Source organism: Coregonus clupeaformis, unplaced genomic scaffold (genome assembly GCF_020615455.1).
Source record: "Coregonus clupeaformis isolate EN_2021a unplaced genomic scaffold, ASM2061545v1 scaf0115, whole genome shotgun sequence".
NCBI lineage: Eukaryota > Metazoa > Chordata > Actinopteri > Salmoniformes > Salmonidae > Coregonus > Coregonus clupeaformis.
In genome coordinates, this window is record NW_025533570.1 from 700,220 (window position 1) to 717,905 (window position 17,686).

The window sequence follows — 17,686 nt, forward strand, 5'->3', positions numbered from 1 at the left end:
GTACCACAGTGCATGTCAGAGCAAAAACCAAGTAATGAGGTCGAAGGAATCGTCCGTAGAGCTCCGAGACAGGATTGTGTCGAGGCACAGATCTGGGGAAGGGTACCGAAAAATGTCTGCAGCATTGAAGGTCCCAAGAACACAGTGCCCTCCATCATTCTTAAATGGAAGAAGTTTGGTACCACCAAGACTCTTCCTAGAGCTGGCCGCCCGGCCAAACTGAGCAATCGGGGAGAAGGGCCTTGGTCAGGGAGGTGACCAAGAACCCGATGTTCACTCTGACAGAGCAGTAGAGTTCCTCTGTGGAGATGGGAGAACCTTCCAGAAGGACAACCATCTCTGCAGCACTCCATCAATCAGGCCTTTATGGTAGAGTGGCCAGACGGAAGCCACTCCTCAGTAAAAGGCACGTGACAGCCCGCTTGGAGTTTGCCAAAAGGCACCTAAAGATTCTCAGACCATGAGAAACAAGATTCTCTGGTCTGATGAAACCAAGATTGAACTCTTTGGCCTGAATGCCAAGCGTCACATCTGGAGGAAACCTGGCACCATCCCTACGGTGAAGCATGGTGGTGGCATCATCATGCTGTGGGGATGTTTTTCAGCAGCAGGGACTGGGAGACTATTCAGGATTGAGGCAAAGATGAACGGAGCAAAGTACAGAGAGTTCCTTGATGAAAACCTGCTCAAGAGTGCTCAGGACCTCAGACTGGGGTGAAGGCTCATCTTCCAACAGGACAACGACACTAAGCACACAGCCAAGACAACACAGGAGTGGCTTTGGGACAAGTCTCTGAATGTCCTTGAGTGGCCCAGCCAGAGCTCGGATTTGAACCCGATCGAACATCTCTGGAGAGACCTGAAAATAGCTGTGCAGCAACGCTCCCCATCCAACCTGACAGAGCTAGAGAGGATCTGCAGAGAAGAATGGGAGAAACTTCCCAAATACAGGTGTGCCAAGCTTGTAGCGTCATACCCAAGAAGACTCAACGCTGTAATCGCTGCCAAAGGTGCTTCAACAAAGTACTGAGTAAAGGGTCTGAGTACTTATGTAAATGTGATATTTCCGTTTTAAAAAAAGAAAATTCTAGAAACTTGTTTTTGCTTTGTCATTATGGGGTATTGTGTGTAGATTGATGAGGGAAACATTTTAGAATAAGGCTGTAACATAACAAAATGTGGAAAATTCAAGGGGTCTGAATACTTTCCTAAGGCACTGTATTTGTTTTCATCATCATACAAACCAAGTTTCTATGTCCTCTACCCATCCCATCTTCCCAGTTAAAAGCCCCAGCCCCAGCCGCAGTCCAGGCCAAACACTGAGAGAGTCTACTCTATCTCCGCCTTCACTCTGAGATTTACATAGAGCAGAGGGGGGAGTAGAGCAAAGCAGCAGGCCCTCCCACTGCCTATAAAGAACAGCCACACAGAGACACTCAGACAGAAATCACACGTGTAGAGGCAGAGGGAGGCTAAAAGCACACTGAGGGGAACTCAGAAGCAACAGACGCTCACAATATAACAGCCAGCCAGGAGCGAAGGAGGGTTCCACCTTGAGAGAGAGAGAGAGAGAGAGAGAGAGAGAGAGAGAGAGAGAGAGAGAGAGAGAGAGAGAGATAGGTGAGAGAAAGAAGCAGAGAGAGAGAGAGGTGTGAGAGAAGCAGAGAGGGAGAGAGAGGTGAGAGAGAGAGAGGTGAGAGAAGTAGAGAGAGAGATATATCAAAGTGTGATTTCAACTGAGCGTCTTGATCTCGTTTGTCCTCATGTCCAGCATTAAGTAGAGGAGCTACAGTACTGAGGGGATCTGGTCTTTCTACAGGTCTCTATATGAGAGAGGAGTCTCCCACCTGTCTTGTAGATCTGGACTGATGTCTTTTGCGATGGTGCGCACGGCTCCCCCAAGCCGCTTCCTCTTCTCCGAGATCAGCATGATGTCAGAGGACGAGGAGGGGGAGAACGGTGGCAGCGAGAGCTCGGGCTCCGACTCCCAGAAGTCCTCCTTCCGTCTCAACGGCGGCTCCAACGGCTTTCAGATCAAGGTGGGAAGCAGGAAGAGGAAGTTCTGTGGCGTTGCCGGAAGGCTGGCAGGGCCCCCGATGGTGGCGGGGGCCCCGGTGGTGGAGGATCGGCAGCGGAACGTGGCAAACGCTCGAGAGAGGGACCGCACCAACAGCGTGAACACGGCCTTCACCGCCCTGAGGACCCTCATCCCCACCGAGCCGGCCGACAAGAAGCTGTCCAAGATCGAGACTCTGCGGCTGGCGTCCAGCTACATCTCCCACCTGGGTAATGTGCTGCTGGTGGGCGAGGCATGTGGGGATGGGCAGCCGTGCCACACCTCCACACCTCCATTCTACCACCACACCCTCCATAGTCTCAGCCCCTCGCCTGGCCGGGGCTCAGAGAACCAGCCCAAACACATCTGTACTTTCTGCCTCAGTAACCAGAGGAAAATGGTGAGTGCCACTGGAGAGGCAGAGCTACTCTATGACTGACAGGATAGTGGTATGGTCTGGATGCTAAGGGTCAAGGGTCAGGGTGGAAGTATAATCTTATGCGTAAACAGATGCTGACTAAGGTTTATTAGTTGAAATCTTCCCAGAGAAAAATAACTTAACTAGGCACTCATGGAGTCCCTTTAAATGGCCTTTCGACTTCCAAACACAAACTATTTCAGAGCTAGGTCTGGGTTCTTATTTCAGGTAAATCTGTCATTGAGAAAATTAACATTTCATAACTGTGGGTTCTGACTTGTGGCTGAACTCCTCACTCCTCATGGCTAAAGGCTGGGTTTTGGCCCCACTTTATTTGGATAGTCCCCCATAGATACAGTGAGGGGAAAAAAGTATTTGATCCCCTGCTGATTTTGTACGTTTGCCCACTGACAAAGAAATGATCAGTCTATAATTTTAATGGTAGGTTTATTTGAACAGTGAGAGACAGAATAACAACGAAAAAATCCAGAAAAACGCATGTAATTTTTTTTATACATTTATTTGCATTTTAATGAGGGAAATAAGTATTTGACCCCTCTGCAAAACATGACAGTACTTGGTGGCAAAACCCTTGTTGGCAATCACAGAGGTCAGACGTTTCTTGTAGTTGGCCACCAGGTTTGCACACATCTCAGGAGGAATTTTGTTCCACTCCTCTTTGCAGATCTTCTCCAAGTCATTAAGGTTTCGAGGCTGACGTTTGGCAACTCAAACCTTCAGCTCCCTCCATAGATTTTCTATGGGATTAAGGTCTGGAGACTGGCTAGGCCACTCCAGGACCTTAATGTGATTCTTCTTGAGCCACTCCTTTGTTGCCTTGGCTGTGTGTTTTGGGTCATTGTCGTGCTGGAATACCCATCCACGACCCATTTTCAATGCCCTGGCTGAGGGAAGGAGGTTCTCACACAAGATTTGACGGTACATGGCCCCGTCCATCGTCCCTTTGATGCGGTGAAGTTGTCCTGTCCCCTTACAGAAAAACACTCCCAAAGCATAATGTTTCCACCTCCATGTTTGACGTGGGGATGGTATTCTTGGGGTCATAGGCAGCATTCCTCCTCCTCCAAACACGGCGAGTTGAGTTGATGCCAAAGAGCTCGATTTTGGTCTCATCTTACCACAACACTTTCACCCAGTTCTCCTCTGAATCATTCAGATGTTCATTGGCAAACTTCAGACGGGCCTGTATATGTGCTTTCTTGAGCAGGGGGACCTTGCAGGCGCTGCAGGATTTCAGTCCTTCACGGCGTAGTGTGTTACCAATTGTTTTCTTGGTGACTATGGTCCCAGCTACCTTGAGATCATTGACAAGATCCTCCCATGTAGTTTTGGGCTGATTCCTCACCGTTCTCATTGCAACTCCACGAGGTGAGATCTTGCATGGAGTCCCAGGCCGAGGGAGATTGACAGTTCTTTTGTGTTTCTTCCATTTGCGAATAATCGCACCAACTGTTGTCACCTTCTCACCAAGCTGCTTGGCGATGGTCTTGTAGCCCATTCCAGCCTTGTGTAGTTCTACAATCTTGTCCCGGACATCCTTGGAGAGCTCTTTGGTCTTGGCCATGGTGGAGAGTTTGGAATCTGATTGATTGATTGCTTCTGTGGACAGGTGTCTTTTATACAGGTAACAAGCTGAGATTAGGAGCACTCCCTTTAAGAGTGTGCTCCTAATCTCAGCTCGTTACCTGTATAAAAGACACCTGGGAGCCAGAAATCTTTCTGATTGAGAGGGGGTCAAATGCTTATTTCCCTCATTAAAATGCAAATCAATTTGTAACATTTTTGACATGTGTAGCTCTGGATTTTTTTGTTGTTATTCTGTCTCTCACTGTTCAAATAAACCTACCATTAAATTTATAGACTGATCATTTCTTTGTCAGTGGACAAACATACAAAATCAGCAGGGGATCAAATACTTTTTTCCCTCACTGCAGTCTATATTGGTTCAAACTGTCACCAAACTATAATTAGTTTGATCACAAGAATATGTCAAATTAATTAGATAGGTTATGTGGAAAAAAAGTTTGGGAAACACAGATAAATTCACCATCTTCAATGTTGCTTCATTCATAAACTCAGTATAATACTATAGTACTGTAGTTAAAACTAATAATAAGGAGCCAATTTCATCCCACCCTGACTGTTGCACATCTAAGCTAATTTATGTGGGAATGGTTGACATGTGGCAGACTCCCTGCAGTGTGAAATCTACACCTCTGTTCCCTACCACTGGTGGAGTCGATGGGGTCAGTCAGAGCAGAAACACCGAAATACAATCTCAACTCTCACTACTTTAGACCTGCATAATATATTCCACTTAGCAGGTGCTTTTTTCCAAAGCAACATACAGTAGTGCGTACATACATTTTCTTATGGGTGTCCCCAGTAGGAATCAAACCCATGATCCTGACATTGCAAGTGCCATGCTCTACCAACTGAGTCACACAGGACCTGTGTCAGCCCCAGTATGATTATCCTAAATGAGGACTGATTGTTGGGGTCAAGAAAAAACAGTTATGATACATTTCTTAAGATGACCACATAGGCTCTCTGGCTAAAGCCGTTGGTTTGAACCTTGTGAACTGAACAACACCATTACTCCAGGTGGAAAGGTAAAACTGAGGGGGAGAAAACGTGTATCATCAAAGTATAGATTAGCTTACCCATAAGACTTCATCCATGCAGTACTCACAAATTTGCCTGACGACTCATCCTGAATTATCGATCACTACATACATTCATCTTGGAGAAGAAAGGACAGTGGGCGTGGCGTTTGGCCGGAGCGATGTGGATGAGTAGTCAGGTAAATCACAAATACCCTGAGCAAAATAACTACTACAAGCATACAGTCAGCCAAAATACTGAAATCTGAAGATAGTATTTAAATTGTCTTGTGGATCTGCTTGATACATCTGTTTGAATCTCGGTGCTGGGTGAATGATGTAGATGTGAATAATGTGTTAATCTGAGGCTCTTTCCTTCGTCATTCATTCAGCTGTCAACCACCTTGCCGTTATAACTCTGTGTCTGTGTCCCAAATGACAGCCTATTCCCTATTTAGTGCAATACAGGCCCATAGGGCTCTGGTCAAAAGTAGTGCACTATATAGGGAACAGGGTGCCATTTGGGACACAGCCTGTGATATAGAAACTGTAGAGAATTATGTTTTTTTGTCCGTGCACAGCATAAAGATGTGAATTAATCTGTGAAGCCAATGGTAGGGATTGTGATAGTATCATTCAATAATAACTAGAATGTTTAGAATGTTTAGAATGTATGAATGTATAAATGTATAGAATGTATGCATGAAGACTATGTTTAGAGGAAACTTTATTTGAATTAGATTTACAACATAGAATGAATATACAATGTTTCACTAAGGCAGCTAAACATCAGAAAGAGGATGCCAATGCTAAAATAGTATTCACTATCAGGAAGGAATCATATTTATACAATGCATGTAGAAATATTTCAGATGTATAATGCTGTGAATGGTTTTAATTCAAAGCTCAGCTGCTAAAAAAAAACATGGGGGATTGGAAGTGATGCAGACAATTACATTGATAGAAGATACAATCTATCTGCAATATTAAGCTGATCCATCCCCCCGAGAAAAAAAAAAAAAAAAAAAAACATATTCTGACCATATATCACAATAATGAATCCAGAAGAAATGTATAGACCCTACCGCGGTGACTGGAAGTAATTGGACATTGTTAGAATCATACAGAATAAACCAGCTAATGAGATAATTGCCCCTTAAATGATTGATCCAGTGCTGAACCCTCTATTATTCTGCTGCTGGTATTTGAACCAGATTGAGCTAACTCTTTGATGTGATGTTTGAAGCAAAACTGGTCTCCTTAACCACTCTCACTCCTTACTCTCATCAAGGCTGAGTCCCAAATGGCACCATTTTTCCTTTAAAGTGCTTTACTTTGGACCGGGACCCATAGGGCTCTGGTCAAATGTAGTGCACTATATAGAGAATAGGGTGCCATTTGGGATGCAACCCAGTGCTCAACTCCCAGAAAAACACCCCTCAGCCACAAATCGTTTCTTTTTTTCTAAAGAAGAAGAATAGAATGAAACATAAGTGAGCTATGTAGTATGTAATATGAGTGCAGTTTCGTCTTTTCAACACAATTCAAGAGTTGCAGAGTGGGCTAATGAGCTATTGCAGACTGTAGAGAGAGAACACTGTATAAAGTAAAAATCCTCTTCTCTTCAAGCTTTTCACCAATGTTGATACCCTAATCTGGGGCAGAAAATGTATGAAAATAAATTCATACATGCTTAAGCTATAGTTATGACTTACTGTATAGGAGAATTCATGCATCAACGCTATCGTGCCTATCTGGTGGACTTTATCAAACGTCATACTAAACTCTGTTCCATTTGGCAAATTTGCATTTGTCTTGGACAGAGCATGGCAAGCATTTATGAATACCGTATATATTCTAGCTCTGGATTTATAGAATTAGAAAGGGGAAAACACAGTAAATCTATAGTCTCCATATCAAGGTTAGAATGCCAGGGATCTTGGCTCCATAAAATCTAGTGATGATGCTGGGCAGTGAACACTCCCATTACAAACCAAGCTTCCCCTAAGGGTCCAAAACATTACAGCAACATTGGTCCAGCCCAGTACCTTAAGGTAAATGGATACTGAATATTGAGCATTAAACCAAATGGAAACTCATAAGAAGGCTGGTAACACTTTATAAAAACGTTTATGAGTAAGCCGTTATAAATGCTTATACATTTTTACAAATAATGAAATACTTATTTATTAATAGTTTAATAATCATGCTTATTCATGAAAGTTATTATAAAGTGTTATCAATCGAAAAACTTGAAGTGAATGTTTTGTGTTCAGAGGAAGCGTGTTGTTGACTGTTGCTTTCCCTCTCTGCTGTGAGCAGTACTAGTAGAAATGCCCCAAATGGCACCCTATTCCCTATATAGTGCACTACTTTTGACCAGAGCCCTATGGGTACACATTATAAAGTGAATAGGTTGCCATTTGGGATGCAAAATAGAGTTGAGTGCTGTGCAGTCCTGCTGCTCCTGCGGCTGTTTTGCCCCCTCATGCCGTGCCTTGTATTGCATTCCAATGATCTTCACTGGGTATTTTATCATGGACAGACAGATGGAAGAAGATAAAGACTAATCCAACACGTAACAGAAGTCAGTCCTAAATTGCACATTAAATAAATTAGTGTATTTAATCATCATATTAATGTAATTAGATTATCAGTAACAGGATCGTTGTAAAGATAAATGAAATTAAATAGAGCTAAAAAATGTAAATGTAGGACATTGTAACACTGAGCATGATGAATTTGTTTGAATTTATTTTTCCAACTGGTAAGTCATGTTGTAGTAGTGCTGCCCTCTTCAGGACAATGCCCAGGTGTAATCGTTTTAACTTTTTATTTATTTTACAGAATAGCCAGGACACAACTATTTCATGAAGTGAAAAAGAAAGCGTGGACAATCTCCATGCTTAGTAAATCAATATATTAGATAGGCAACTTTTTGGATGGATCAGCTTAATATTGCAAATAGATCTCTTCCCAAGTATTTTGCAATCTATATGGGACGGCTGTCAATCCTTTGTTCCTTAAGTGAAACTGATATACTTTTTTATTTATCACAGTTTTTTTTGGGGGGGGATGGATCAGCTTAATATTGCAGATAGATTGTATCTTCTATCAATGTAATTGTCTGCATCACTTCCAATCCCCCATGTTTTTTATATATATACTCCCCTTTATTACTTTTCAACCCCGCCATCCTTTCCCTACTTGGAGTAAATTAGTGAACAACAATGCCCAGGCCTCTACTTCCGGTCTATACTTACTATCTACACCTTATGGACACAGTTAATTTTACAATAATTCTATTATATATATATATATATATTTTTTTTTTATTTTATTTTTTTTTGCTCCTGAACTTCTTCTACTCTCAACCTCTCCGATCATTTTCATGATGTCCATCCGGTTTGCTTCTATATGCCATATCTTTCTAACTGTGCTCTTTCCCAAAAGCTCCCAACATACAACCTATATACTTATTATGGACAGTATGCTTACATTATTAGCTATCTTTGTTATTATTTGTTGTTATTTGTTATTAGTCCCATCCTTCAACTCTATTCAATACCTCCCATCTATCTCTTAACACCATCCATATAGGATTTCTATTTGCCATATATATTTCAACCGTACTGTGATGTTTTACAAAAGTTCTGAACCTTTCTATTCTCATTGCTTCTACAGATTGTGAATTAAAAATAAACATTTTTGCTAAAAGTATTATTATATTATTGATCGATTGACTATGACTTTTCAGGTCACCCAGTAATGCTATCTGCAAGGTTAACTCCAGGTAAATATTGCAATCCTTTAGCCATTCCTGGACCTGTGTCCAAAAACAAGCTACAAATGGACAGAACCAAAACAAATGATCTAATGATTCTGTCTCTTCACAGCAAAATCTGCAGAGCTGGGAAGATTGTATCCCCCATATAAATAACATTCTATTGGTAGCAAGAATTGTATATAATAATTTAAATTGAAAGATTCTAATTTTTGAATCCGGTGTCGTTTTGCGTGTCAGTTCATAAACACTATGCCATGGGATCGGTACGTCAAAAATCTCTTCCCAACTATTTTGCAATCTATATGGGACGGCTGTCAATCCTTTGGTCCTTAAGTGAAACTGATATACTTTTTTATTTATCATAGTTTTCCTTAACCAATTATGTTATTTAATGCAAGGCCGACAGACAAGTTCCTTACTTTCTCCCCCTTCCACTTTCCTCTTCCACTTTTGCGTTAAGGCTGCAATTATTTGGTTGTAATTTTGGGTAGAGCAGACATTTCCATATGTTTTTGTTAGCTGCATGTGCGACATAACTCCACCAGTCCTACCGATGATATCATTTACGAAGATTATACCTTTTTAAAACATTCTGTCAAAAAATTACTTTTTTTTGTCAATTAGTATATTTGAATTTAACCACAATATTTGTTGCATTATTTGTTCTGTCGTTTCTGGAGGATTAAATTGAAATTGCAACCAACTTTCTATGGCTTGTTTTAGAAATAGTGATATTTGGGAGATGATTTCCTTTTCAAATAACTGCAAATGAGTTGTTGTAATCTGAATAAAGGGGAAAAGGCCTTTCTTGAACATTGGGTGAGACAATCTTACTAATTTGCTTGAGAACCAGTTCGGATTTAAGTATAACTTTTGTATGACTGAAGCTTTTAGTGATAGGTCTATTGCTTTAATATTTAATCATTTCTGTCCTCCGAATTCATATTCATTATATAAATATGCCCTTTTCATTTTGTCTGGCTTGCCATTCCAAATAAAATTGAATATTTTTTTCTCATATAATTTAAAAAACTGTTTGCTAGGCGTAGGCAAGACCATAAGCAAATAGGTAAACTGGGATAATACTAAAGAGTTAATCAGGGTGATTTTTCCACAAATTGACAGGTATTTTCCTTTCCATGGTAGCAAGATCTTATCTATTTTTGCTAACTTTCTATTAAAATGTATTGAAGTGAGATCATTTATTTCCTTTGGGATATGTATTCCGAGTATATCCACATCACCATCAGACCATTTTATTGGTAAACTACATGGTAATGTAAAAATTGTATTTTTTAGTGATCCAATACGTAATATAGTACATTTGTCATAATTTGGTTGTAATCCAGAGAGGTTAGAAAATGTATCTAGATCCTCTATGAGGCTGTGGAGGGATTCTAGTTGTGTATTTAAAAGAAAACATGAATCATCAGCGTACAATGACACCTTTGTTTTTAAGCACTGGATTTCTAATCCTCTGATATTATTATTGGATCTGATTTTAATAGCTAACATCTCGATGGCCACAATAAATAGATATGCCGATAGTGGACAACCTTGTTTCACTCCTCTTGACAGTTTAAAACTTTCGGAGAAATAGCCATTATTTACTATTTTACACCTAGGGTTACTATACATGATTTTGACCCATTTTATAAGAGATTCTCCAAAATTGAAACGCTCCAGGCATTTATATATAAACCCCAGTCAAACTTTATCAAATGCCTTTTCGAAGTCTGCTATGAATAGCAGGCCTGGTTTCCCATATTTTCCATAGTGTTCTATTGTTTCCAATACTTGCCTTATATTATCTCCAATGTATCTTCCATGTAAAAAACCTGTCTGATTAGAATGAATAATATCCGACAATACCTTTTTAATTCTATGCGCTATACATTTTGCTAGAATTTTTGCATCACAACACTGAAGTGTAAGGGGCCTCCAATTTTGTTGTCACGATCGCCTATGAAATAGGACCAAAGCGCAGCGTTGGGAGTGAACATACTGACTTTAATATTAAACACACGAGAATACAAAAGCACGATCCGTGAAGTCCTCAGTTACACCGACTGAACAAAGAACAAAAACCCACAACCCCAAAGTGAACAATGACAGTTTAAATATGGCTCCCAATCAGAGATAACGAGCCGACAGCTGACACTCGTTACCACTGATTGGGAGTCACTCGACCAAACACAGAAACAACCAATAACCACCCAACCAATACCCAAACACAACAAAAATTAACACACTCTGGCCCAAAATACCAAGTCCCGGAGCCAGAGCGTGACAGTACCCCCCCCTAAAGGCGCGGACTGCGACCGCGCCTCAAAAAACCCAAATAGGGGAGGGCTGGGTGGGTGTTGCTCCTCGGAGGCGGCTCCGGCTCTGGCTCCGGGCTTGACCACCACCCTACATCAATCCCCCCGTAATGGCCCCGGTCCGATCCATACCAGCTGGCTTGATCAGTACTGATGACGCGCACCCCTAGCTTGGCGCGTGAGGCAGGAACGGACCGGACCTGGCTGACGACTCGCCTCCTCGGCTTGGTGCGTGGAGCCGGAACGGACCTCCTCAGGCTGACGACTCGCCTCCCTGGCTTGGTGCGCTTAGCAGGAATAGGCTGAACCCGGTTGACGACTCGCCCCCTTGGTTTGGTGCGAGTAGCCGGAACGAGCTGACCCAGGTTGACGACTCGCACCCTTAGCCTGGTGCGAGTAGCAGGAACAGGCCGGGATGGGCCGGCGACGCACCCCGTAGGCTTGGTGCGGGGAGCAGGCACGGGCCGGACAGGGCTGACGAAATGCACCACAGACTTGGTGCGGGGAGCAGGAACAGGCCGGGCTGGGCTGGCGACGCACACCGTTGGCTTGGTGCGGGGAGCAGGCACGGGCCGGACAGGGCTGACGAAACGCACCACAGACTTGGTGCGGGGAGCAGGAACAGGCCGAGTCGGGCTGGCGACGCGCACCACAGGCTCCATGCGAGGAACAGGAACAGACAGGACCGCACTGGGGACACACACCCCTGGCCCTCCACGGGGATCAGGAACGGGCCGGACCGGACTGGTAACACACCCCAGTACCTTTCGCCCTGCCTCCACACCTTCCTTCCCCTTTGTGACCAGTAGCCCCCTTAACCTGGCGGCCTCCTCTGCCAACCTTCTGCACTCCTCAATCCCGTACTCCTGCTGCCCCGACGTCGTGAGCCCCCCCCTAAAAAAATTCTGGGGGTCTCTCCTCCCCGTGGACCAGGCCTCTATAGTCCTTGCCCAACCTTCGCTCTTCTGTCTCCACCACTCGTCATTCAACTCCTGGCAATGCTGCTTGGTCTCGTTGTGGTGGGTTTTTCTGTCACGATCGCCTATGAAATAGGACCAAAGCGCAGCGTTGGGAGTGAACATACTGACTTTAATATTAAACACACGAGAATACAAAAGCACGATCCGTGAAGTCCTCAGTTACACCGACTGAACAAAGAACAAAAACCCACAACCCCAAAGTGAACAATGACAGTTTAAATATGGCTCCCAATCAGAGATAACGAGCCGACAGCTGACACTCGTTACCACTGATTGGGAGTCACTCGACCAAACACAGAAACAACCAATAACCACCCAACCAATACCCAAACACAACAAAAATTAACACACTCTGGCCCAAAATACCAAGTCCCGGAGCCAGAGCGTGACATTTGTAAATGGACTGGATCTTTATATTTTCCACTTGTATCCTGTTTCAGTAATAATGAGATCAGACCTTCTTCTTGAGTGTCAGATAATCTACCATTTACATGGGAGTGGTTAAAACATGCTAATAACGGTCCTCTTAGTATTTCAAAAAAGGTTTGGTATACCTCGACTGGTATGCCATCCAACCCTGGAGTTTTCCCAGACTTAAAGTCTTTAATTACATCCAGAAGTTCCTCCTCTGTAATTTCACCTTCACATGAGTCTTTCTGTGTGGCTGTTAATTTGACATTATCAATAGAAAAAAAATCTACAATTAGCTTCAGATAGAGGAGATGGAGGCGACTGAAAGGAAAACATATGCTTAAAGTACTTTGTTTCTTCCTTCAAAATATCATTTGGTGAATTATGGGTGACTCCGTCAATTGTAACCAGTTTCATTAAGTTATTTTTGGTAGCATTCCTATGTTGAAGATTAAAAAAGAATTTTGTGCATTTTTCCCCATATTCCATCCAGTTTGCTTTATTTTTATAATATATTACACTTGATCTTTCTTGAATAAGTTTCTCAATTTCTTTTTGTTTTTTTAGATAGGCTACTGTTTCAACAACAAAATGGGAAATGTGTATAATAGATAAGCCTCCTTGAAGGGCGTATTAAACAAATGCAGATGAAACCTCCTTAACCTTAATACAACAATAATATTTATTCAACAAATGATGTCCAGATCTAAAGAAAACAGAATTAGATTACAGTCATTTAGCAGACGCTCATATACAGAGCAACTTACACTAGTGAGTGCATACATTTTCATACTTTTTTCATATTGGTCCCCCATGGGAATGGGAATTGAACCCTGGCGTTGCAAACGCCATACTCTACCAACTGAGCTACACAGGACGGCAATACATAATTGTATTAGTGTATAAATCACCCCCAGGAACATTTATTCTGAACAAAAATACAAACGCAACATATAAAGTGTTGGTCCCAAGTTTCATGAGCTGAAATAAAAGATCCCAGAACAAAAAGCTTATTTCTCTCAAATGTTGTGCACAAATTTGTTTACATCGCTGTTAGTGAGCATATATTCTTTGCCAAGATAGTCCATCCACCTGACAGGTGTGGCATATCAAGAAGCTGATTAAACAGCATGATCATTACACAGGTGCACCTTGTGCTGGGGACAATAAAAGGCCACTAAAATGTGCAGTTTTGTCACACAACACAATGCCAGGATCGTCTGAGACCAGCCACCCGGACAGCTGATGAAACTGTGGGTTTGCACAACCAAAGAATTTCTGCACAAACTGTCAGAAACCGTCTCAGTGAAGCTCATCTGCATACTCGTCGTCCTCACCAGGGTCTTGACCTGACTGCAGTTCGGAGTCGTAACTGACTTCAGTGGGCAAATGCTCACCTTCGATGGCCACTGGCACGCTGGAGAAGTGTGCTCTTCACAGACTAATCCCGGTTTCAACTGTACCGGGCAGATGGCAGACAGCATGTATGGTGCGGTGTGGACGAGCGGTTTGCTGACGTCAACGTTGTGAACAGAGTGCCTCATGGTAGCGGTGGGGTTATGGTATGGGCAGGCATAGACTACGGACAACGAACACAATTGCGTTTTATCGATGCCAATTTCAATGCACAGAGATACCGTGATGAGATCATAAGGCCCATTGTCGTGCCATTCATCCGCCGCCATCACCTCATGTTTCAACATGATAATGTACGGCCCCATGTCGCAAGGATCTGTACATAATTCCTGGTAGCTGAAAATGTCCCAATTCTTCCATGGCCTGCATACTCACCAGACATGTCACCCATTGAACATGTTTGGGATACTCTGGATCGATGTGTACGACAGCATTTTCCAGTTCCCACCAATATCCAGCAACTTTTCACAGCCATTGAAGAGGAGTGGGTAAACATTCCACAGGCCACAAACAACAGCCTGATCAACTCTATGCGAAGGAGATGTGTGGCGCTGCATGAGGTAAATGGTGGTCACACCAGATACTGACTGGTTTTCTGATCCATGCCCCTACCTTTTTTGAAACGGTATCTGTGACCAACAGATGCATATCTGTATTCCCAGTCGTGAAATCCCTAGATTATACTTACATGTACAAATTACCTTGACTAACCTGTACCCCCACACATTTACTTGGTACCGATACCCCCTGTATATAGCCTCGTTATTGTTATGTAATTTTATTGTGTTACTTTTTATTTTATTTTTTACTTTAGTTTATTTAATCAATATTTTCTTAATTCTATTTCTTGAACTGCATTGTTGGTTAAGGGCTTGTAAGTAAGCATTTCACGGTAAGGTCTACACCTGTTGTATTCGGCGCCTGTGACAAATACAATTTGATTTGATTTAATGCATTTATTTCAATTTACTAATTTCCTTATATGAACTGTAACTCAGTAAAAATTTTGAAATTGTTGCATGTTGCATTTATATTTTTGTTCAGTGTATTAACATTCTGTCAGTACCCATTATATTTCCCCAAAAGCATCAGTAAGAAAACTGACCAGAGCTTGTTTTGATATCTGATTAGACTCCATTTGACTCCAGGAGCATGTTTTGACTAGGAGCTCCAGCTCACGCTTAGCTCACAGACGGTATGGCCTATCTCCGACTCAAGAAACAATGCAATTCCAATAACTTACACCCTCCTCACCACAGCGAATGGATGTAATGCAAGCCAGGTGTGTCACAAAACACAGAGAGGTGAAAATATGAGGCTCTGCTTGCTGTTCCCTAGGTTGGCTTCCTGGTCAGACAACCTGGACCTCTAGGAAATAACCACAGGAGAAAATCAAGGGTACTCTGTTTTGATAGAACAGGCTAATGCTAAACATCCCATTCTGATTCAAACCCTTTATTTTTCACCCTGCAGGCCTAGATTACAATGATGTCATTGTGACTGCAGACTGAAGAATAAGGTGAAATAGAGAGCTGGGCTACATCAGTTCATGCATCTAATCTAAGTATGCATCTAATCTAAGTGTGCATCCCAAATGGCACCCTATTCCCTATGGGCCATGATCAAAAGTAGTGCACTATATAGGGGAAAGGGAGCCATCTTCAGTGAGGGCGAACACAAGGAGGTCTGATGATGTTTTCTCTCTCTTTCAGAACAAAGACAGAGACAGAAAAACAACTCTTAAGAAGATGATGCCTGAAGGACAGAAACATCCGGAGGATAAATATCCAACACTTTTGTGAAGGATCAGTTCAGTTAGCCTATTCTTCAAATGAAAGTTTGAAGAATACAATATTTTTTATTTATGCTATATAATAAGAGCACAATGGTTTATTTAACGGACATATCAAATCCTCCATGATCTTAAGGGATGATGTGGCAGCAAGAAATCCATGTAACATGGGATGATTTATGGACTCATTACCATTTAGTTAATATATATTTTGAAACTACAGGGCATTATAATGAACAGGCAGAGGAGGACAGCTGTTTCAAGGGCTTGCATCCCAAATGGCACTCTATTCCTTATATTGTGCACTACTTGGGCTCTGGATACGCAAATGACTCATTACTGAACCTTCCACAGACTTCAGAGCACCCAAATATGACATAACGCAACTCTAGAACACTCCCTGGACTGTCTGCCCTTCACTCTCATCAATACATGCTGGATTTTCATGTTATTGATGTTAAACAATAAAGGGTAGAGTTTCGAAATGCCTTGATGTTGGGACAATGAAATAATCAAATATTTGTGTATGTAATGATAATGTTTGTGTGATTTTGACTAGGCACAGGTGCATGAGTGACATCAATTCAGTGAGGGCAGATTCCCGAACTTGATATGAGCTATCGATGTAAATGGAAGACTAAAACTCCACTTACCCTCACGGATCTGAAGTGTACTGGCTGAATCACGGATCTGAAGTGTACTGGCTGAATCACGGATCTGAAGTGTACTGGCTGAATCACGGATCTGAAGTGTACTGGCTGAATCACGGATCTGAAGTGTACTGGCTGAATCAAGGATCTGAAGTGTACTGGCTGAATCACGAATCTGAAGTGTACTGGCTGAATCACGGATCTGAAGTGTACTGGCTGAATCACGGATCTGAAGTGTACTGGCTGAATCACGGATCTGAAGTGTACTGGCTGAATCACGGATCTGAAGTGTACTGGCTGAATCACGGATCTGAAGTGTACTGGCTGAATCACGGATCTGAAGTGTACTGGCTGAATCACGGGAGAAAGGCAATCCTTTAGGAAGAAGCAGCAGGGGGTCAGTACCATGCAGACCCCAACGTCCCCCAGCCTTTCATCAATTACCAATCACATGGATTTATAAAGCTCTTTTTTTTTACATCAACAGTTGTCACACAGTGCTTTTCAGTAGCACAAGCAGAAGCACAGCCCTCAGCCTCAGACAGTGGTGATGGTGGCTGGCAGCGCAGAGGAACAGATCCTAGATTACATCTGCAGGCAGAGCTCTGGAAGTCTGCCTGTCCCGTCCCCTGACTGTCCTCTCCTTTACCTTTGGAATTCCATGTGCTCCCTCCCTCCATCTCTCCTTCTCTTCTCCCGCGTTCTTCCTTCTTTTTCCCAGGAGCGCCACTGACTCACAGGCTCTGTTCTGATGGCTTTACAATGTGTGCAGGGATCACTCAGATTGCCCTCTGTCCTGCATCTTCTCTGCTTCCTTTTCCATCCACCATCCATGAAGAAGAAGAAGAAGAAGAAGAAGAAGAAGAAGAAGAAGAAGAAGAAGAAGAAGAAGAAGAAGAAGAAGAAGAAGTCCACTTTATTGTCCTACAGTGAGGGAAAAAAGTATTTGATCCCCTGCTGATTTTGTAAGTTTGCCCACTGACAAAGACATGATCAGTCTATAATCTTAATGGTAGGTGTATTTAAACAGTGGGAGACAGAATAACAACAAAAAAATCCAGAAAAATGCAAGTCGAAAATGTTATTAATTGATTTGCATTTTAATGAGGGAAATAAGTATTTGACCCCTCTGCAAAACATGACTTAGTACTTGGTGGCAAAACCCTTGTTGGCAATCACAGAGGTCAGACGTTTCTTGTAGTTGGCCACCAGGTTTGCACACATCTCAGGA

The 17,686-nt window shown here is 42.5% G+C and overlaps 1 protein-coding gene across 1 annotated transcript; it reads left to right on the forward strand.

Moving 5' to 3' along the window:
• Window positions 1-1,672: 1,672 nt before the first annotated feature.
• Window positions 1,673-16,298, forward strand: LOC121542433 (basic helix-loop-helix transcription factor scleraxis-like). Its single transcript, XM_041851828.1, has 2 exons — window positions 1,673-2,456; window positions 15,726-16,298. Exons 1-2 carry the CDS (start codon window positions 1,869-1,871, stop codon window positions 15,813-15,815), a joined length of 678 nt encoding a protein of 225 aa, XP_041707762.1. The 5' UTR covers window positions 1,673-1,868; the 3' UTR covers window positions 15,816-16,298.
• Window positions 16,299-17,686: the final 1,388 nt, after the last annotated feature.

Bases quoted from the DNA above. Each gene is read 5' to 3' on its own strand.
- LOC121542433 (XM_041851828.1), top strand. From the start codon at position 1,869: ATGTCTTTTGCGATGGTGCGCACGGCTCCCCCAAGCCGCTTCCTCTTC. The intron at 2,457-15,725 runs GTGAGTGCCACT...TCTCTCTTTCAG, and splicing joins TCAGTAACCAGAGGAAAATG to AACAAAGACAGAGACAGAAA.